Genomic DNA, 21910 nt, shown 5'->3' with positions numbered 1-21910 from the left:
GGGCCGCAGCTCCCAAGTATGCTTATCCCAGGGCATTGTGAGCTGCCTGGAGGTTTAATCTTTTCTTCTCAGACACCACTGTGCAGCACAGGGCTCTGGGGAGATGGGCTGGGATAGCTGGTGTCCCAGCTGGCTGCTCAGCTCTGAACTTCTCCAGCGCAGCTGCTCTGTCAGGTCTGCAAGCCCATGCACTTGTAGAAGGTGGAAATGCAGTGGGAGCTGTATGTTCCCAGCAGGAGATGGCTTGGATGAAATGGTTGTGTAGTGTCTAAAGGATAGCAAGGTTTCGTGCAGTAGCAGTGCAGAACCCCGATGGGTGCTCTGTGCAGGGGGTTCAGAACCCCACGAGGTCCTGCCCCTCTAGGGCAAGAGGAACCCCCCAGAGCCCTTGCCATGATCTGGTGCAAGATGTGGCCGTCACCTGGTGCCCCCTGGCATGGAGTGCCTTCAGTGACAACCCCATGTCTACCTTCCTTTAGGAGGAGTGGCCCTCTGTTGGGCAGTGGGACCCTACAGGAGTCCCTGTCAATGCCACAGGTCTCGCTGCAGGATGCACCAACTCCCAGGTTTGATGGGAGTGTCACCTGCAGGACACAATTCCCTGGGTTTCTTGGGAGTGTGGCTGCGTGCCTTCCCCATGGACTGGAAATCTTTGCTGGCTGGTAGGGGTTAGCATAACAAAGCGTCAGGTGAGAGGGAGGCATTGAATTTCAATAAACCAGCAACTGGGGAATGAAATCTCCTTGCTTCTAATTCGAGCCCAGGCGTCCCTCTTGCTTACCTTGGAGCAAATCTGCTCTAATGCATAGGAAACAGCTCAGCAACTGCAGCTCTGGCTGTCATCGAGGTGCAGGCTGAGGTTTATTAAAGACCTGCAGAGGTCTGTAAAAAAAATTTATGATCTTCTTGGGCTTAGTCATTGCAAGTTAAATATTTGAATAGGTAGGGGCAAGCATTTTGCTGGAATTGGATGATCCCTTTCATATTTATGTTTGGTTACGCTTGCTCCGCGTGTATTTGGATGCTTGGCCAGGGGCGGAGAGGGAGGTGAGGGATGAAAGGGACTTAGTACAGAGAGGGGAAAACAGGAGCAGGGAGTGATTAGAATGGAGAAGAAAGCAAAGGAAACTACTGAAGGTTAAAAATAATAACAATTAGGCTGGGGGGAAACCAAGAAGAGGCAGCAAAATAAATCGGGGCCTTTGAAGAAAAAAGGAGATAGACAGTGAAGCCTTTTATTAAAATCTAAATGGCTGACTCTGAAGATAAATGAGGTTGTGAAGAAACAATGGAAATAATAAAAAGTGGAAGACAGGAAGGAGGGAAATATTTAAAAGGAAAATGAGAGGTTTTCACAGGTGCGTGCGATTGAGCATGTCAGCAGAGATGCTCTGTAATCTGCTCTGATAATGTGACAGCCACTGGGAGCTTTGGAAAAACAAACACAGCCCAAACCTTGCAATTATTTTCCCAGTGAGGTGAAGTTTCCTAAGTATGTAAAGCTGATGGTGTCCTCCTTTTGTGTATCTCTGGGCTGCAGGTTACAGTCCAGCCTTTCCTCTCTGGGATGTGTCAGAAGCTGCTGCACGGGCAGTAAGCAAAGCCTCTCCCAGGGCACTGCTGGCTGAAGAGGCAGTGATTCAATGCTTGCCTGGGGTTGCACAGCCATTTGATCACACCTTGGGAAAATCCTGCCATTTTCCACCCAGAAGTGTTGTGCTGCAGGGGGCTGTCTGCCCTGTTTTGGTCTGTTTTGCTGTGTCAGTGGAAATGGTTGGTGATTTTGGGAAAGAAGGAAAGAAAGGTTGTGTCTAAAATGATAGCAAGGCTTCATTCAATAGCAGTGCAGGACCCTGATGGGTGCTCCTCCACTTGCTAAGGAGGAGCCAACCTCCTGTTGGGCTGCTGGGAGGATTTGTAAGGCGGCCACCCGGTTTTGTGTAGGTCCTTGGCCCTGTGGGAGGTTTCTTGGCTTGGTGGGACATGGCTCTGATGGATGGAGATGTCAGACTCTGCTCTGGGGAGGTGTGATGTTGTTTGCATTTCTGGGAGGTCAGGTCTGACTCATGGACAGGCAGGTGCAGGAATGTGGTGCTCCAAACCATCCTGGGGTTTCCAGTGTTGCCCATCTCCATGAGTAGCTGTGCACTGCAGAATGGGGAAGGACTGAGTTCATTGTCCTTGCAGACAATGAACTCTGTCCTTTCCCAGCAGAGCAATTTTTGAAGCTGTGCCTAACTCCCAGCAGGAACAGTCCTGCTGGCATCCACCAGCCATGCATGCATCAGTCCTCCTGTGGAAATAACATTTCCAGGAGGGAGCCAGTTCATAGTTCAATGGAAAGCCCTGTCTCAAAATCTCTCTGAGCAGTGTATTGGTCTGCACCTAGGGCAAAACCACAGCAGTCACCACAAACTGTAGAGGTGGAAAACAGATACATGACTCTTTTCCTTAAAGGAAAAATGTTGAATCACAGGGACCTAATTGCTTAAAATAAATGCAAGGGAAAAAAAGGTAGGAGGAGACTGGTGGAGGTGAAACTCAGCAAGCCAGTGCTGGTAGCCCCTGTTAGGCTGCACATCCACCCACCCTGTCTCTGCTGCCGTGTTCAGGGTGAACATGACACATTTCTCAGGGATGTGGCTGCCTCTTACCCACTCTCAGCCTGTGTTTCCACAGGTAAAGATCTCATGGGCCATAGGAAAGAGTTCCCAAGCCAGGCTTATCCAAAGCCAGTGGAAGGCTGTGCTCTCAGTGTGGTGGTGTGCACCTCAGCAGCTCTGTGGATAAAGGAGGAGCTTTATTTGCCAGCCTCCTAGGAATTTAATCTTCACATTTTTCTCATATTGTTTCTGGGTACTCTTGGGGGGCTGAATTTGCATTGGTGGCATGATAGGAATTGGCTTTTCACTTGCAGTGTGTGAGGTAGTGAGTTTTGCACTTTGCCTGGGTATCTTTTCCACAGTCTTATTGCCCCGACCTCTTTGTGGATACCCTTGAATTCCTGAAATTATCAAGGTGAACTGCATGGATTAAAGTCTGCTACAAATATCTGTTTTAACAGCAAGGATAAGAGGCTGCATTAGTTTAACTGAAATCACTTTGTGTGGAATTCTCTGGCATAAACCAGACCTTAATAGATCCAGAATGTTTGAGGATGATCGAGTACTCAAATAAACTTGCAATGAATTTTATGGGAAAATAGCTTTCTGTCTCTTTTATGTTGTGGTTTTTGTTTGAGTTTTTTTTCAGTGATGGCTAGAATAATGAACATTTTTCTTAAACATGGTTTGGTTTTTTTGAAATCCCTTCCCTGCTTATTTTGGGGCAGCAGTGTACAATGTTGCTATATCGTTTGTTTTGCTGTGGAGAGGTGGCATTTCAAAGAGCCCGGCTAAAGGAGCTGTTTGGAGTCTCAGGTGTGGCCATCTCTGCTAACAGGCCACAGGTAAGAGAGTGTTTCTCAAGGAATTTCTTTCCCAAGTGTGCCTGTTAATGGGAGCTGTAAGAGTCCAACTGGAGCTCCCTTCCCCTATGCATTGATTTCCCCACTCTCCCATCTGTGCTGTCATGGTTCCACTAGTTCTTCAGTCACCCTTGAGTTTGCCAGGGCACAGGAGACTTGAATACCTAATGTGCTCAAGCAAAGGTTTTACAACACAAAAAAAACCCCCACCAGAATAATTATTTGGAAAGAGAAAAAAAAAAACCCTTCATACCATTTTAATGTAACAGAAGAAAAGGAACAGTCTAAAGCTCTTCCCTTCCTTTTTGAAGGCTGTCTTTATAGGAATTTAGCTGTGATCTGAAATATGATGGCCTTTAAAATTCTCCTGCTTTGTTACAGGGAACAAAACAGTGATGAGCAAGAAGGGAGGATGTGTCCTAGCTATGCCACAAAATAAGGCTCTTGAGTCTACCTTCAGTGGGTTTTTTTTGTTTCAGTGGGTCCCTTGTTTTAGACAGGATAGAATGCTGATACCAGTGCTAACTTTGGAGATTTTTATAAAAGGAAGAAGAATAAATGTGGGCAGAAGAACTACAGAAGTTTGGTTTCCTGTGGGTTTTGCTTCCTGGTTGAATTGCTCAGTATCTAAAAAAGTGCAATCACTGCTTTTCCCTGATTGCCATATTGGCATGGTTATTTTCCAGGTGACTTCTTTGGTGTCTAAAGGTTGACCAAACATTTCATTGTTTTCCACAGAGAAATATTAGTATGTGGTGGGTATCTCTTTTACTTCAGCTATTTAATGAGATCTGCAAAACTTATTCTTGAACTGCTGTCTTCCCTCTCATTTTGAGAACTTCAGCCATTCTCAAAGCAGTGGCCACTTGCTGAAGTTAGGTGGGAGACAGGTGCAAACGCTGCACTGCCAGGTGGGTGCTGTCTCCTCTGGAAGCCTAAATATCTGTAGGAAGAGGTGGTCAATTTGAGAACATTTACCAGCCAGAGGCTGGTACAAAAAGGTGAAGATGGAAAAAGATAGTATCCAAGAGTCTTGCAGTGCTGAGAAGCCCCTCCTGAAGATTCTTATCAAAAGGATTACCTTAGGATTGCTCCCTCGATTTTCTTTCATAGCAGCCCAGCACATTTAGAGATCCCTCTTTCTGTAACTGCTCAGAGCTTCCCTCACCCTCCTTCTGCTCCAGAGTCATGTCAGGCTGATGTGAGTTGGTGGTGTTTCCATTATGCTGTGCTTTCCTCCATCTGCTGAGCTGACAGCCACCAGCAGAGTGCCTGCTGCTGCTCCCAGGCTTTTCTCCCTGGGTGTCTCAGCCAGTTAAACTCCAGAGCCTGCCCCTGCCCAGGGCATTCCTGGGGAGCAGCCTGAGGGAAATGCTTCATGCTGGCTATTTTGCCATTTACCTGCAGGCTGGGGAGCAGCAGCTGGGAAGCCGGCAGCTTGCAGAGCCTTTTGCACTCGGGTGCAATGGTGAGACAAGCACAGAGTGGGAAAACTGTGGGAGCTGTCTGTGGATCTGAGGACAGGAGTGTGTCAACTGTGCTTGGCTCTCATTCAGAGGCTTTACCAGTAGAAGGGCTGGAGGCCCTATAAATAAAATGCTGAATTCTGCTGGAGTCGGTGCTATTGATCCTGCCCTGTAGACATCATGGAAACTTCCTATTTACTAGTTTATTTTGTGACTTACTTTCTTTACTGTTTTGAGTGGGTTTCTTAATGCATGGCTTTGATGCACTGTGTGCCTTTGGGTTAATGGTAGGTGTGCCAAAAGCATCTTCTCCTTATTTTAATGAGAGATTTATTTCCTGAACAGTTATTTTTAAATGCCCACAGTCTCCTGCAAAGGATTTGGGGTGTCCTGGAAAACTTGGAGCACTGTGCTGTAGAAAACCTATCTGCATTTTGGAAGACTGAGCTTTCCCTTCTGTCTGTAACCATCCCTGGCCTGTCTGTGCTGCTGAGATCAATGCATATAAAAATAAACTCATTTATTAAAAGGTATTAATACAGAGATGCCAGACACTCATACAGGAAGTCAGCTGGTTGTACATGCCACATTAGCTTTTCCAGACTAGCTCATTGCTACACAATTACACTTTTTTGCAGTCTGGAAAGCCCAAAGATTTCAAGCAAAGACATTTCACCTCCCTTTTACTTGTCCTCTGTCCCTCAAATCACCACCACCTGAACTAGACAAAGCTTGGAGAGGAGAGATGACCATAGCCATGTGAGTAAGAGGCCAAACTGCAGAAGTACAGTAGAAAATAAACTCCTCAAGGAAGCAGATTTGCAGAAGTGGATGTTGCCTTGTTTTATCTCTGCTACCTTGACCAGATGGCAGAAGGCTGTCAACTGTTTGGCTGAATTAGCTTTTTTCATCTTAATTCTGCTTTCCTCAGTTTCTAGTAAAGGAGAAGAGCAGGTGGTCTTTCTTTGTGGCTGGGGAACTTGGACTCCATCCTGCAAGAGCCAGACTGTGCCTTTCATTCATTATGAGGGTGCCAGCTTCAGAGTAACAGTTCTGACCTGCCAAAACCTTGTTGGAAGAAAGTAGCTTGGAAATACGCAAAAGAGCCACCACCCTTCCTTCCAGCTTCCAGAAATCCTTCCAGCTCATGCTGGCTTTGTGGCTCCTAGATGGTTATTGTCTGGTGAAGGTGTATGTTTGTATAATAGGTCACAAATAATTTCCATGCTTTAAACAGGATTGATAGATGAGGAAAGGATTTCCACCGTCTTAGTTTGTATGGGTTTGGTTTTTGTCTTAGGTTTCAAAACTTCTTCTCATCTACCTATTAACTATCCTATGTTTCTCAGTAATCTGCATGTGAAGGATTGTGATTCTGTCCTTCCCTGTCTGTGCATCAGGATGCCAGTGTTCTCTCCTTGTCTTTCCATGGGAACTTGAGACTCAGACCTGGGCTGAACAAGAATTTTAGCTGGAATAATAGAGAGTAAAACCTGTGTAATTCTGTGCTTTCTTTGCTGCTTGTGGGGGTTGAAATGCTCCATTCTTGTGTGTTCAGCAGAAGAGTAGGTTTTGGAGGGAATGGACTCAGATTCTGCTTGCGAAAACCATCTGCCAGGGGTGCCTTGGTCTGTGTTGTCTTGTCCTGGAGGCAAAAATAAAGCACTGCTGAGCCTAAGGAGTAGGACAGAAGGGGATACTGGAAGTTGTGATAGTGGGCTTTGCACCTCTAGGGACAGGTTAGGTGCCCAAAGGCAGAGGGGAGAAAGGTGCTTGCTGGTCTCAAAACCTTCATTATTGAATACGTGAAGGAAAACCAGCTCTCACGTGCACACCTTGACCTCCTGTGTGATCTCTGCCGAGCTCTTGAAGCAGGGGCACTAATCTCTGAAAGCAGCTCTTGCACTCTTATCTCCTGGTGTTGCTTGTATAGCCGAGGTAGAGGAGAATGAATCCTCCTTGAAAATTGATTTTTGAGAAGGGTGGCTTACCTGACTATAAAGCACCACAAACATCATTATAGTCCGGGGGGAATGTGGCCTGGGATGTGTTTTGAAATGATACTACACGACTCTCCTTGTTCAGCTGGTCCTATTGCCTGCCTGAGTGCACTAGGTGGAATGAAAGCAGGCTTCTCAAAAAATTGGAGAAAAGAGGATTTTCTAAGCTTCCTATTTCTGTCATTTCTTAACTTCAGCTTCAGAGGTGTAAAACATTAAGATGGTGTTGCCTGCACAGCTTCAGAGGAGCCCGGGCTGCATCAGCTCCGTGTTTGCTCCTTTTCTGCTATCCCTGCCTGTCCTGCAGGCTCCAGGAGGCTGTGGCTTAGCAGGTTGCCCTGTGCTGCTTTAAGCCACAGCAAATTCCCACATCCCTGCTCTTAGCTCACAAGTGCTGTTAAGTAAAACACATCAGCTTAACCCTGGGTGGAAGAGTTGCGTGCTGATGCGCTCTGCTCTCGTGTTCGCAGTGGCTTAGGCTTGCCTTAAGCTGCAGTAGCTGCTGGTGCTCAGGATCAGTGGGAGAGCTAAACCCTCACAGAGGTGGCATTGTGGAGCAGGGAGGGAGGCAGAGGAGGGATTTGTGGTCTGTCTCACCTTGGCTTGCTGCTGGAGGTTGTTGCCTCCACAGGTCAGAGGTTGGTGTGGCACATGGTGGTCTGCAGCCCCCACTGCTGCCCTCCCTGGCTCTGTTTTGGAGGGGTCTGTGAGGTGCTTGGTGGGGCTGGACTGGGCTGGCAGGCTGGCCAGGTGTCACTGAGCACAGCAGCTGGGGCAGGGACAAGTCCCAGGGCCAGTGTCACCCAGAGCAGAGCCAGGGTGTGAGTGTTACCTTTGGGAGAGCTTTAGTGTGCTTGGATCATGTCTGGGGGTTCTGTGACCACAGAGCCCAGCCAGGAACCACCTCCTGCCAAGTGCTGGGTAATCAAGAAGGGACACCCAGCCTTTTACCGAGTACAAGTTCCCTTGTTGCAGAGAAGCAAACATCCATGTCCTTTAGGGTGTCATCTCTGCCACCTCCTCAAGGCTATTTTTTACTTGCAGACTGATTTGCACAGTCCCTGCAGAGCGCATCTACCTCTCAGAGCAGGATTGCAAAAAAAAAAAAAGCCTGCATGTGTGAGGGAATAAAGGTTTATAAAGGTTTTCCTCCCTGAGCTGGCTGGGAGATGGCAGCAGGGATGAATCCTGTGTTCTGTGCCCACACCCAGCTCATGGCACTCCTTGGCTGCCTCTCTGTCCTCAATGTCTTTGCCCTTTGGGCTGCTGTCATCGGGGTTCATTCCACTGATGCTCCAGATAATTTTTGCTTAATGAACAAATGATGACTCTCACTGCTGGGTGCCGCCTTGTCCTTTTACCACCCCTTTCTGGTTTCTCCTCTTTTCTTTTCTTTTCTTTTTAATTTTAATGAGGTTGCTTGAACTTTTCCACCTAAATTAGCTGTCCTAATAACCAGATACTCCTTGGGATGCTTTGGGACAGGGGTTGATAGAGGAGAAGGAGGTTGTTAGCAGGAGCCTGGCTTCTGCTGTTCCCAAGAGCAGCTTTGGCTGAGGGCAGGGGCTGTGGATGTGCTCCCAGCACCTGCCACACTGCACCCAAAGCAGTCAGGGGAAGGAGGCTAGCATTTTTGGAGGAACATCATTCCTCCAAAGGAGGAAACAACATTCCACTCAAAGAAATGATCTGAACAGTGCTGTGCTGGTGGAGCTGGAGCCCCAGAGTAAAGCCTAAGGGAAAAGGGGTGGGCAGGTGTCCTTTTTCCTGCAGCTGAAGCACTTGTGGGAAGTTCAGAAAGCTTCAACTCTCCCAGGTCCATCAAGGACAAGCCAGAACTGGGGCTGAGCACGTCTGCTCCCCTTGCACGTGTGCCCTGGGTGCACAGGGAGGGGGTTTCTGAGGGGGTCCTGGAGTACCTGCTGCCAGCCCCTGTGGGTTTGTGTGGGGCTGGGGAAGCTGCAGGAGAGCACTGCTGTCCCATGGGCCTGCGGTGGGTGTGATGCTTCTGTCCATGACGTCTGAGGGGTCTCACAGAGCTCAGATGTGCAGGAAGCACCTCTTGCAAGGGGCATTGTGGAGAGATGGAGCAGGTTGGGCAGTGGGACCCTCTGCCACTGCCTGGGAGGGAGCACAGCCACAGATGGGTATGCTGGACACGTGACAAGCGGAGCCCTCGACAGGCACAGAGAAGTTCAGGCCCCGAGTCGGAAAGCTGACCTAATTTCCACTTTTTGCATCTTCTGTCGGATTCTCTTCTCCCCTTTCTCCTACATTAGTTACTTCTGTTTGGTTTTTTTTCCTCTGCCCTTTCTCACTTGCTGCTTGAACTCACCCAGTCGCATTGGGAGATGCATTTTCTATTGGCACAATCATTCCAGGCAGTCGTTAATGTACCAACAAGGATACCATTGTAATCGGAGGATTTATTACTGCTGCTGTGAAACAACTGCCATGCTGTCTCACTTAACTCTTCAGCTCCCCTCCTGTCTTCTGCCAGCAGCTCAATCAGTAGCAAACTGCCCTTTTAAAAGAGCTGCAGGCATGCAACCTGGGGATGGGTTATTCTATTCTGTTTTTTCCTGCTCTTACCATGTGAGGCTGCAGTGATATGAGTGAGAGCGAGTTCAGTGCTTCACTATCCATTTCTGGACTGAGTTGCAACTGAAAGTGACTTTGTTAAACTTCTCATTTAAAATGAGGTCTAAATTCTTCCATAAAGATGAAAAGAGTATTTTGATGGCTTTTCTTTAGGCCACAGCAGTAGTGCAGCCTGAAGAATCTTGCAGGACCTTGAAAGGAATTTGATATTTTAGAGAAGTATATGACTTCTTTTTTAGTTTAGTTAAACAATTGCCAGTATTTTATCTGCCTTTAACTGTCCTTATTCTTCAGTGCAGAAGGGGCTTTGCTGAAGGAAAGTAATCCCCAACCAACCAGACTATTAATACTTATTTTTCCCTGTGGTAGCCAGAGCCTGTGGCTATATGTTGGTAGGCAAGGAAGAGAAGAGTGAAGGTTCTGCACAGAGACCCTGCACCCTCAGTCACAGTGAAAATACCTCTTGGGGTGGTAGGTTTTACTTCTCAAATTCTGATCCTCAGGTAGGACCTTGGGCAGTGGAGGGAACTTAGAAGCAGCAACAACAGAAACGCAGCTTTCCTCTGCCTGCAGCCATCTGAGAGTTTCTAGCTGGTACTTAAAAATAAAACAAGCTGAAGAGATGCTACCAGTGGCATGATCAGCTCAGATTTTTTTTTCCCCCTTGCAAAGGTGACATTGAGGGTCTTCATCAGTTCTGCAGTGTGCCAGGGTGTGTGTTTGCTCCCTGCTGAAGGCACTGCACGTGCCCCTGACTGACAGAGAGGAGTGCCTGCTTCTGCAGCAGGTATGGATCAGCATGTACAGCTAATTGCCAGGCAGGAGGGCTCCAGAGGATCACACTGCTAATCTAGACACTGCTCCTGCCTGAGCAGCACCCCCTCCCTCCCACTGCACGCCTGCACACGTACCTGGATCTTGGATGGAATAGGAATCAATAGTGCTGTGGGGGAGGGATGTGAGGAATGTGGATCCCTGAGAGCTGCCAGGGAGGAGAAAACAGGGCCCTTCAGCTGCTCCTGTGTCTCTGGTGGCAGACCCTCCCTCCTTCCCTGGGGTGGCATGGCTGGTCACAGTAGGGTTAGCAGATTTTGCAGAGTCTAATAACAAAGTGCTGTGTTCCTGTTCCTCATATTCTCACCCTCATTGCCATTCAGGTGCCTCCCAGTGCTCACCTCTGGCTTCACCAGGGTAGCTCTGGATTGCTTGAGCATCTTGTTTCTGTCTTGCACACACAGCTGGAGGGCTGTGGAAGGTTTGTTGGTGCTGAGCTGTGATCCCTGTGGGGCACAAGATGTTGTGGGGCAGATGGAAACATCTTTTGCACTAATTCCCTGCAAAATCCAGGTTGTATTTCTTTGCCAGAAACAGCTTCTTAAGGGTGGGGAATACATGTATTTGTTCTTCCTAAATAGTTGACACCTGATACTTGGTAAGTTTAGCTCTGTCCAGGTGGCATGAAGCAGGCAGCTGGGGGCACAGGGTGGCACCTAGAGTGTCTCTAAAGTTTATCAGTGGGTAAAAACTATAAGGAAATCCAAGGGAAGAAGAGGTTGCTGGGTTTTGCTTGTTCTGCAGTGGCCCTGAGATGGTCCAGCTGTACTGGGTAGGCCATCTAAGTTGTTTTACCCCTGAAGTGCCTGAAGTGTAAGGCTGCTGTGGTGCTAAGTGATTTTCACAGCATTGTTTCCCCAGCCTGATGCTCCTCCTGCATCTCTTAGCAAGGAAAGGGAGTCTCAGCCAGGTTTGCTGCCTTGCCTGGGAGTAGAGAAAACATTGGTAGATCTCTGCTTTGTGTTGGCTCATAAAAGCTTTCACAACCTATCCTCTGGAGATGTTTGGGGTTTTGGAGACCCAAGGATGAACCAGAGCCAGCCTGGGGAAAATTGAGACACCTGGATCATCCTTGTGTGTGTGGGCAGAGTTCAGCATGGCACTGGGAGCTGCTGGAAGCCTGGAGCCTGTCCTGGGGCTTGGAGAAAAGTGTGTTGAGGTGTGCACACCTGGGAACTCCAGTCTCTGCTCCCTACCTGTTTTCTGGGAGGCTGTAAGCCAGCTCCTTGTCCTGAAATTAGCCATAATTAGCTGACTGAGTTCTCGTTGATGGTGTGTTACTGAGGTGTGTGCATTTGAGGTGGGTTTGACTGGAGCTGGGTGTGCAGGCTGCCTGAGGAGGGCTGCCCTGGCCAGTGGGGAGCAGTTCTGAGCTCCTCCTCCTGGGACTCTCCCTGGCTGAGTCCCTGACACCCTCTAGTGGAAATATTTATATTTAGTATTTCAGGAGCTTTCAAAAGGTGGTGGTGGTTGTGAGCACCCTGTGCTCAGCAGCCCATCCAGCACCCTCTGCAGTGACCTGTGGCCTGGGGACTCATAGGAAATGCTGTATTCCCTGCTCTTAAGTGTTGTAAGTACAAGCTCAAAGCTGTCAGCTGTGACTTAGTGAGGGATGACAGCACAGTGAATTTGCTGCCAGGAATTGCTTTTCAGTCACTCCTCTCCTTGTCCAGCTGCTTGCTGCCAAACCTAACCTTGATGCAGGAGAGAAGGGAGTTCTACTGACACTTGCAGAGAGTCATGGCAGCTGCAGGGATGGACTTGTGTTTGGGAACAAGGAGGAAGCAAGGCTGGATGCTGGGGGAAGTGCAGGGAAGGCTGCCTGGATGGCACATTGAGAGGAGAAGAGAAGAGAAACAGGCAGGAGCTGGGTGAGAAAGAAAGAGCAAAATGATGTGTCCTGCAGCATCCCACTTGGCTCTGATTCAGGTGTGGCTCTGCTCCCTTTGATACAGGAGGTGACTCTCATCTAAGCTTGTCCTTGCTTTCTAGTGGAGCTCAGCTTGCAGAGTGTCCCCAGAAGCCCTGGTGCTTCCTGTGGCAGGTGGCTGCAGGATGAGTGTGGGTGGCTGGCAGCTCCCAGGTGAGCTCTGTGCTGAGACTCACTCGTGTCCTGATTTGCAAAATGATGTCTGTGCCACCTGAGCAGGGTGATTGGCTTGGGAGGAGCTTCTCTTCCAAGAAGGCACATCCTGCATGCTCTGTCCTGCCCTGGTGAGCACCTTCCTGGTGTTCCCTTTTTTCTCTGTGACTTGCTGCCCTAGTCTGCTCCAGCCTGATGGGCTAAGCCTTGCCTGTAGCTCTCTAGTCACATGGAGGCACAGAATGGGTGAGATTGGTAGGGACCACTGAAGGTTACCTCGTACAATCTCCCTGCTTGAGCATCGTGCCCCAAACACATTACTCAGGATTGTGTTCAGAAGGCTTTTGAGTGTCTTCAGAGAAGGAGCCTGCACAGCCTCTCTGGGCAGCCTGTTTCAGTGCTATTGTCATCCTCACAGCAATGAAGTGTTTCCTCATGTTTCTCTCCTCCTACTGCTCAGCACCACCTTGGCCCCTGCCCTTCAGACACTTGCATACATTGATGAGGTCCCCTCTCAGTTACCCCTTGTTGGTGAGGCCAGTGGGGTCTGTCCCTTGGGAATTGCATTTTCTCTTCTCCTGCCATCTTCCCCCCTCACTGAACGCAGCACCGAGGCACATCTTACAGTGTAAATAAAACAGCTGTTTGTGCATCACTGGCCAAGAATGAGAGTGATGGTGTGAAGCACAGAGCCTCTCCCCTGTCCCAGCCACCTCAGGGCTCTGCCTTGTTCCTCCCTGATCATCTGATCCTTGGAAAACTGGGCTTTTATTTATCAAACAAGTGTCAAGTCCTCCTGGTTAGGAAGGTGGCAGTGACTGAATATCTGTCCCTGCCATGCTGACATAAGACAACAGCCTGAAGGCTGTGTGTGACCCAAAAGGTCTTACCAGTTCCTCTAACCAGGAGGATCTTGGTTGGCTTTTTTAAGTAAAGTAGCAGGAGGAATGCAGCACAATGTGTCAGGTGTTACCACAGTTAAATTACAGCGTTAACCACACGCTGACACCTCCTGACTTTTCTCCAGGAGTGCACTTTGCAAAAACTTGCCTATGTGGGATAAAGGATGCTAACCCTCCAGCTGGGTTATGACCTGGAAATATGAAGTCATGGTTCCAGCTGGAAAAAATGATGTCTGTGCTACCCTCCAAGCTGCTCAGGGAATGGTGTGGCAAGTGCTTACCTGAGACCCAGCCTTCAGACAGGCTTCCCATTGTATTACTGCTGGGAAGTAGGCAGCTCCACGTCTGGCAGGCCAAGTGCCTGTCCCCTCTTGGAGCATGACCTGGCTTGTCCTGCAAAGCCAGACAGGCTCCTGGGGTCAGCAGCTCCCTGTGCTTACCCAGAGAGCAGCTGTGCTGCTGAGCAGGGCTGGGGGGCACACAGGGAACTGGTGGGGTACGCAGGGCTCTCAGACCAGGGGAGAGAGGACAGGCACATTTCCTTCACAGGTACCTGCTTTCACCCCTTGAGCTGTTGCACAGAGGCTCTGCGTTCAAAGCATCTCCTCAGGAAAGCCACTCCAGCAAGATGATGATGAGGCTTAATTTATTTAAATAACATAGGAGAAGTTGTAAGAGCCCATGGCTGGAGGGCAAAGAGAAAGGAGCTGTGCATGTGTGAAAATTATTCAGTAAGGTTTGAAATGAGAAGTTTAAAGCTTGTGCAGTGAACTGGCAAGGTTAGTTGTTGCTGTCACCACTGTTTGGGAGGCAGGGATAAGGGGAAAGGTGAAGGAAGAAGGGTCCTGGCCAGAAAGTATTGCCACTGAGCAGGGGATGGGGGTTCCAGTGAGAGAGATGAGGGGAAGGGAGGAAGTCGAAGACGTGGTGGTGACAGGGACAATGACCTGCCATGTGAGCAGCCTTACAAGGTACTGTTCATGGCAGGCAGTGACTTGGGTGGTGAACGTCTAGTAAAAGGAAATGTTCCCATCAGGACTGGATGTGGGAAGATTTCCCTCTCATTTACTCCCAGCTTGTTCCTTTTTTTCTTTGCCCTCTTCTGATTTTGACTTTTCTGCCATAAATAATCCCAGTGGTTGTCTTCACTGCAGCTCATTGCTCTCTGTAACAGTGCCTGAATGAAACAGATGCAGCTTCTGGCAGCTCAGCTAATTTTGTCAAACCATCCAGAGCTGTCAATGAAACCAAACTGAGATATGTTAATTATATTCCACTGGTATGTGGCAAAACCGTGGGCATTAGCAGGCTCACTAACACTACCTTGCCTGCAGAGCTGGGGAGAAGGTTTACATTCTTCTTTCCACATGATGTTCCTTGAGACAGCAAACTCTAGAAAGGCTTCTTTATTAAAAAGTCTCATCTTCTGGTGGTAAAGCCTCTCTCTAAATCTAAGCAAGGTCGGAGGGCTGCAGTTTTTTGTTTTCATCCTGATTTTAGCAGCTATACTTCCTTTCCTCTAGTTAATCAAGTGGAAAAGTAGCCAGCAGTTTTACTACCGAGTGCCTTGAGGTGGCTGTGTCCTGGGAGTGAGCTCTGGTCAGGATGCAATTGTATTGCTGCCCTTAGAGGAGCCAGTTTCCTCTGAATGCAGAAGCCACTTCCTTTGGCCTGAGGGGGTCATTAAAAGAGGAAACAATATAAACTATGGAGAAGGGAATTGGATCTCCTGACTTTTTAATAAGGGAAGATTAAAGGAACTGAGTATGTTTGGCTTGGTCCCACCAGTGACTGAGGAGGGGTGAAGACCATGCCAGGGCTGAGGAGTGGCTGAAGGATGTGGGCAAGAGAGGGGTCACAGAACGTGCTGGGGGGGCACATGATGGAGGAGAGGCTCCTTGTGACAAAATGCCTTCTTGATGGGAAATGGATGCAATAAACTGTGCTGCTCTGCAGCGTGGTGGAAAACCTTGTTCAGTTGCTGGGGCCCACTGAGCAGGAATTTAAGCACCACACTTGGAGTTTGTGCTGCAGGTCATGGTCTTTCCCAGCCAAGGACTTTGGGGACAGTTCTCTTCTTCCTAGGGGCTAAATGTGAGTTAACACAGCCTTGCTAATTCTTAATGTTTAATTGCAACTGTGAAAAGAAACTTCTCCCCCAGCTCTCTTAAGGTGTTTGGCCTTTGCCCTGAGCATTTTGGTGTTGCTAACTCTGGGCTGTTTGTGTCCTGCTCTGCTGCAGTGATCCCGGACTCGCTGCGGGTGACAGCAATCCCACAGACGCTGAACAAGGTGGAGCACGACTCCCTGGAGCTGAAGTGCGAGGTGTCCAAGAGCACAGCCCAGCACAGCCACGTCTCCATCGCGTGGTACCGGCAGCGCGGCAGTGAGGCGCCCGTCGAGATCATCTCCCTCAGCCGCGACTTCGTGCTGCGGGCCGGCAGCGCCTACGCCCAGCGACAGGCCACGGGGGACGTGCGCTTGGACAAAGTTGGGGAGACCACCTCCAAGCTCACCATCTACAACCTGCACCCCTCAGACCAGGGCGAGTTTTACTGCGAGGCAGCGGAGTGGATCCAGGACCCGGACGATTCTTGGTACGCCATGACCCGCAAGCGCTCCCAGGGCGCCATCGTCAACGTGCAAGCCACCGGTCAGTGTCTCCTCTGCCTCTTCTCCCTGGGCTGGGCAGTGGGAGGAGATGGAAAATGGGGCTGTGCTGTGTTAGGTGGCTGGGGTTTGGCTCCCTGCTTTGCCACGTGCCCCACGTGGGGGGCTGCTGGCAGGGTGAAACAGGGCAAAGGAGGGCCCAGGCACTGCCTGCAGCCAAGGGAAGTGCCAGCAAAGGGCAGCAAGGGAGCTTGGGTGACACCTGTCTCCTGATGTGGTCAAGGATCTGGGGCTGGCACAGAAGCTAAAACATACTTCTTAAGCACTTGGTGCTAGCACAGACAGTGAGGATTTTGGTAAGTTAGGAGGTAAGAGTGATACAGCAGGGAATAAAACTAAACATTTCAGCAAGTGCTTTTGTATCTCACAAGGTCCATTTACAAGTCAAAATTCTTCTCCTAGCCCCCAGCACAGGTTCCTGCTAAGGATCTAAAGACCCTGGCTGAGCTCTTTGTTCCTCTGGGATATCCCCAAAAGTTCTGCCTTTTGACTCTGGCTGAGCAGGATGGGAGTATGACTCCAGGTCATATTCCACAGTGGTACTGGATGCTCCAGAGCTGCTACGTGGAGGACAGGGATGTGACTGAGGAAGCCTTTGCTTGCTCTTTGCTTGATGGGCAAGAAGATGCCTCTCTGGCAGCACAGCCCATCTGGTCTCCCACAGCAAAAACAAGTCCTTAACCTTTTTACCTCTGAATGTGCTTGTCTGAGGGTTATTGTCTATGCGGGGAGTAGCAAGTTGTGAACACCTGACATGAGGTGTGCTGGCTGTCCTGGTGGGCTTTGCCATCCTGACACGAGTCTCTCTCCCCAGACAAGGAGTTCAGCGTGCGGCTGGAGACGGAGAAGCGGATGTACATCGTGGGCGAGCCGGTGGAGTTCCGCTGCATCCTGGAGGCGCAGAACATCCCCGACCGCTACTTCTCCATCTCCTGGGCCTTCAACAGCTCCCTCATCGCCAGCCTGGGGCCCAACGCCGTGCCGGTGCTCAACAACGAGTTTGCTCAGCGCGAGGCCCTGGGCCAGCTCAAGGTGGCCAAAGAAAGTGACAATGTTTTCGTGCTGAAGATCTACCGGCTGCGCCTGGAGGACAGCGGCAAGTACAACTGCCGCGTGACCGAGCGGGAGAAGACCGTGACGGGAGACTTCATCGACAAGGAGAGCAAGAGGCCAAAGAACATCCCCATCACTGTCATGCCACTCAGTAAGTAGGGGCGTGCCCATCCCCTCCTGAGGGCATTGCTGTACTGGGCAGGTAGCTGGGAAAGATGTGATGTGCCCAGACCACAGCAGTACAGGAGAGGGAGGATGAGAGTTCACATGCTGTTCGGGCTTGGAATCCCTACTGGCAAGATGTATTTCTGTTGTTGGGAAGGGGATGAAAAAGAGGGGTGTGTGTCAGGTACATAGGTGGGGAATCATGCTCCCACCTTGTAATGACACCAAGCTGGCAGTTCCGTTCTTGAGCTGAAGGTACGTGACAGCCTCTGACTTGCTCCTCACATCTGCTCCTGGCCTTGCTCTGTGGGGAGCTGGGTGCTCTGTAAAGTACTCAGCAGGCATAGTGGGGAGGCCAGCTTGGCCTTGCTTTATCCTAGGAGCCGCCAGGTTCCTGCAGGCTGTTATGTGATGGTGATTCAGCTGTCTTGCAAGACAGCTGTACTGGAAGAAACCAGGTGTGCTCCTTGAGCCGCAGTGCTCTTCAGCATGGAGCTCCATCCTGGTCACTGTGTGTCAGCCAGCTCTGGTGAAAACAACTGGAGGCTTGCCTTGAATGTCTTTTATATCTGTGAGATAAACATGGTGAATACAGAAATAACAGGTTGAGAGGAGAGATTCCACTGACTCATTCCTTGTTTTGCTCTCTGAAACTCTGGTGGCCATGGCATGGTGAACCTTGCGTGGGTTTCCCAGGCTACCAGTGAAGTGGCAGTGGGCTTGGAACATGCAGAGGGTAGCTGCAAGAGGATTTTGTGCTTTACTGGCCTCCTATCACTGAGATTTGTAGGGAAATGCAGCCCTTTCCTCTAGCTTTTTTTTCCCCTCCTCATTTCTCCAAAAAAAATTCTATTTCTTTTCTGTCCTACCAATACTTGGTCTCATTTGTTTGGCTTTTAAAATCAGTCTAGCTAGAAATCTTGCACTGGACAAATTTCCAAAATGTATTGTTTCTAGACCCAGCCGCCTTTCAGACAGATTTGATTCTTGCCTTTGATAAATCACCAGCTGTAGGAACAAACGTGATGATTTTTTTAAGGTGCTAAGTGTCCATAACTGTGATGCAAGGCAGCAGGAGTAACCAGCACTCTGTATCTCTGAAAAACCCAGCCACAAAGCCTTACACCTCTGGGAAGCTCAAGATACCAGATTTTTTGTTGAACATTACCAAACAGTGATAGCTACCTATAAGTGGGAGTTTTGGGAGAGCTTCTCCCAAAAGTTGTTGGTAGGAATGGATGTGGCAAGATGGTGGTCAGGATGACGTGAATTGAAAAAGCCACAGGGCACTGGAAGCTTTTTTTTTTTGGCAGAGCCAGTTGGCACGCAGTGCATATTGTAGCAACAGAAATTCCCTCAAGTTTTGCCGAGATCCCATCCCGGACCTGTGACCAGAAGACACGGCAATGTCTCCTGAGCCCTAGGCAGAGATTTCTCCCAGCTTTGGCCTACACCTGCCTTGAGTGTGCAAGTCACCAGGAGCAGCTCGCTGCCCACCAGCTGTTTTTGGATGTGGTCACGCGTGAGGTTAAGACGTGCCTGGACCCAAACGCGTGGGCAGTCTCCTGCACCTGGTGGAAAGCGTCTCTGGCCAGCAGCGTCCTTCTTGCAGCCCGAGCAGTGGCGAGTGTGTATCATCTCCCCTGTGTGTGTGCGTTTCTCTCCTTAGAGACCAGCATCTCCTTGGAGATAATCAACAACGCCACCAATGTCTTGGAGGGAGAGAGCCTGCGCTTTGGCTGCAACGTGCGCTCGGGCTTGGGGCCCCAGAGCCGCCTGTCGGTCGCCTGGCAGCTGGTGGACAAGCTGAACCGGCGCAGCGAAATCGTGCGTCTGGACCGGGAGGGCACCCTGCACCCCGGCCCCGCCTACGCGGAGCGCAGCAGCTACGGGGGCATCCAGGTGGAGCAGGTGCGGCCCGGCTCCTTCACCCTGGAGATCTTCAACAGCGTCAAGGCGGACGAGGGCCACTATGAGTGCCGGGTGGCCGAGTGGACGCGGACGCTGGATGGGGAGTGGCAGATGGTTGGGGAGCGGCACACGAGCACCCCGGTGTCCATCACTGCTCTGGGTGAGTACTTGAGGCGTGGGGGGCCCTGGGGCCACGGTCCCCCATGTGCCTGGCCGTCCCCCAGGAGGTCACCTGCAGATCACTGAGCGTTCTCAGCGCTCCCGCCTGTGCTTGCCAGCAAAATGGAGGCACCCAGCAGCCTGCCCACAGCTCCTCGTAGGTTGGTGCAAAACGCCTGCATGTGCCCTTGCGTGTGGGGGCAAAGTCTGAGGGGCGGCTGTGGCAGGAGCAGAGCAGGGAATGGCTGAGGAGATGGATAGGGCTTCCAGTGTCCTTCAGAGGAGAGAGGCTGCCAGTGCCATGATGTGTCCTGCCAGTACTGGAGCTGAGTCTTGGTCAGTGCAGTGGTGGTGCTCCAATGGCAGCCCATGGACATTGAAGCCTCCTTGCCTGCCCTGGGTAAAACTTACCACACCAGATCAGGAGTGCAGAATGCTGGACATCTGTTGGCCCAAAAAGCAGAAATGATGAGCATCTCTTGGCAGAAAGCGTGAGTCAGGAATGGACCTTGATGTCTCTGCAGGGAGGCACTGAGCTGCTGGCCCAGAACCACCATGTTGTCATGACCAAAGTAAACCAGTACCTGGGATCACTGCAGCTGGTACTCTGCTCTGCCAAGGGGCTCCTCTGTTCCAACACAGTGAAACCACATCAGTTTAGGAGAGGGCATTGACAGCGTGCATGGATTGTGAGTTACTTTGGTCCCCTTGGGCTGGTTCCAAAAGGGATCTGCAGAAGGCTGAAGAAGGGATGACTGCTTCTGTGAGGCCACTGATTTTCAGAATGCCAAGGCTAGGACAGTCAGGGAGCTCTATTGAAAGGTTGAGATGGGAATTTTGGCAGGAGGGTGGGGATTGTGTGGCTCTTACTGGTACTCTGAAGTATTAATCTTAAGCTTTGACAAGATGTGTGTGAGACCAGACTTCAAAGTCATATTGTATTCTGATGAAAATCTTGCTTTTTTCCTCCTTTCCTCTCCTTTACTCTTGACCTCCTTTCAGAGGCTGTTTTGTCTGGAGTTAGAAATCTTTTCTGTATAGCTTCCAAAAGCAGGTAGGGATGTTCTTTTGAAAAGAACTAAAGCAAGATTCTCATCTAATTTCAATGGTGTCTTCCTCATGAGGTCAGCAGCATTTGTCCTGCTACAAGTCCCAAGTGTCAGCCCTTCCCTTTACTCTGCCATTTGTAAAAGTCTTGAGATTGAGCACTAAGATTTTAAAATGTGTCACTTCTACTCTTGTTAAATTTTAAGATGCTCAGAAGTGCACAGCAGTTCCAGAAGATGTGATGGAAAGGTTGTTTCACCTCCTCTGCTCCTCAGTCATTGGCTGTTGAGCATATTCTGCCTAGGCTTAAGAAATTCCTAGGTCTCTTTAACTAGCAAAGCTGAAGTACCTCAAAAATATAGTAGAGAAACTATTGAGTATTGTTTTGCTGCTGAATCTGGTTGTTTTGGTTTTTTTCTTCAGCTTCATGTTTTTGAAATGTCCTGAGAAACTCAAATTCAGGGTACTAAGAAAAAAGCAAAAGAGGTTTATGGCTTCAGAAACTGCTGTTCTAAAAAAAATGCAGTAAATTTAGTGACACATTTCAAGTTAAGGTCTCATTGTTTGCTAGCCTGCTGGGGTAAGAAACTCTTTAACTGATGATGTTCAAGCCCACAGATCTAACCACAGGGTGGCTCAGAAGCAGCAGCCAGAAGAGAGAGATGTGCTGGCAGAAGAGACCAGATGTTCCTGAACTTCTGAGGCTCTTGAGTGCATGGCACAGACTTAAGTCCCAGTCTGGCCACAGAAGGAGGGCTTGAGGGAGTGGTGTATTTTTGTAGGGAGGTTTTACAGAAAATCAATCCACTTTTATGCTGTTTGTACCAAGTCCCAAAAGAAGAAGGGCTTTTGTTTGTTAATTTAAGTGCCATGACCACGTTGATGAAGACCTGAGAAACACGCCTGGCTTCTGCATGACTTCATGAAGCTTCCTTGCCCAGGCCAACTGGAGAGTAAACTTGATGAAGTCACCTGGTGTTGGTGAAATTAAGTTGGCTTTCCAGGGCCTTCTCTGGCTCAGGGTTTCTCTGAGCTGGGCCTGCTAACACACTTACTGGGGCCGGAGGGCTGCTGTGGGGTCTGAAGGTGAGGGCTTGTGTGGGGCTGAGATGCAACAGCTCTGCAGGGGAGGCAGCCTGGGTCTCACACTGCCCTCCTGGGTAATCAGTGAACATGCTGTGAGAGGCTTTAATCCCGAAGATTGACCTGTTTTCTCAGTATTTACACGTCCTGGAGCTCCGGCACGGTGACGCCGTGGGGTTGCAGAGGCATTTGCTGGAAGTGAGCAGATTTGGTGGGCTCCATGCTGTGCCTGGTCTGCCTGCAGCAGCAGGGAGCTCCTGGCTCATCTTTTCGAGCCAGTGGCACGCTGAAGCTCCATGCTGATCCAGAAGATATTCCTTTTTTGACTGTGCACTGTCTGGGGTCTCCTCAAGCAAGTGGCAGCTCTGCTGAGAGCTGGGGTGGTCAGCACTGCAGGGAGAGGTGGAACTGTCAGCCCATGCGGGACGCCCCATGGAGCCTCTGAGGAGGGGAGCGCTTCTTGGGGACAT

At 49.8% G+C, this 21910-nt stretch overlaps 1 protein-coding gene across 1 annotated transcript in view; it reads left to right on the top strand.

Annotated features, from left to right (window-relative positions):
- IGSF3 (immunoglobulin superfamily member 3) overlaps positions 1-21910 on the top strand; it is a 94008-nt gene that overhangs the window by 44456 nt on the left and 27642 nt on the right. Inside the window, exons 3-5 of the mRNA XM_071433745.1 lie at positions 15595-16005; positions 16837-17226; positions 18910-19311. Of these exons, the coding sequence (XP_071289846.1) occupies positions 15595-16005; positions 16837-17226; positions 18910-19311 (1203 nt within the window). The remainder of the gene's footprint in view (positions 1-15594; positions 16006-16836; positions 17227-18909; positions 19312-21910) is intronic.

Source organism: Agelaius tricolor, unplaced genomic scaffold (assembly GCF_023055355.1).
Source record: "Agelaius tricolor isolate 1412-34295 unplaced genomic scaffold, bAgeTri1.0.p SCAF_9, whole genome shotgun sequence".
Classification (NCBI taxonomy): domain Eukaryota; kingdom Metazoa; phylum Chordata; class Aves; order Passeriformes; family Icteridae; genus Agelaius; species Agelaius tricolor.
The sequence above is the reverse complement of the archived record's forward strand: the minus strand, read 5'-3'. Positions and strand labels throughout refer to the sequence as shown.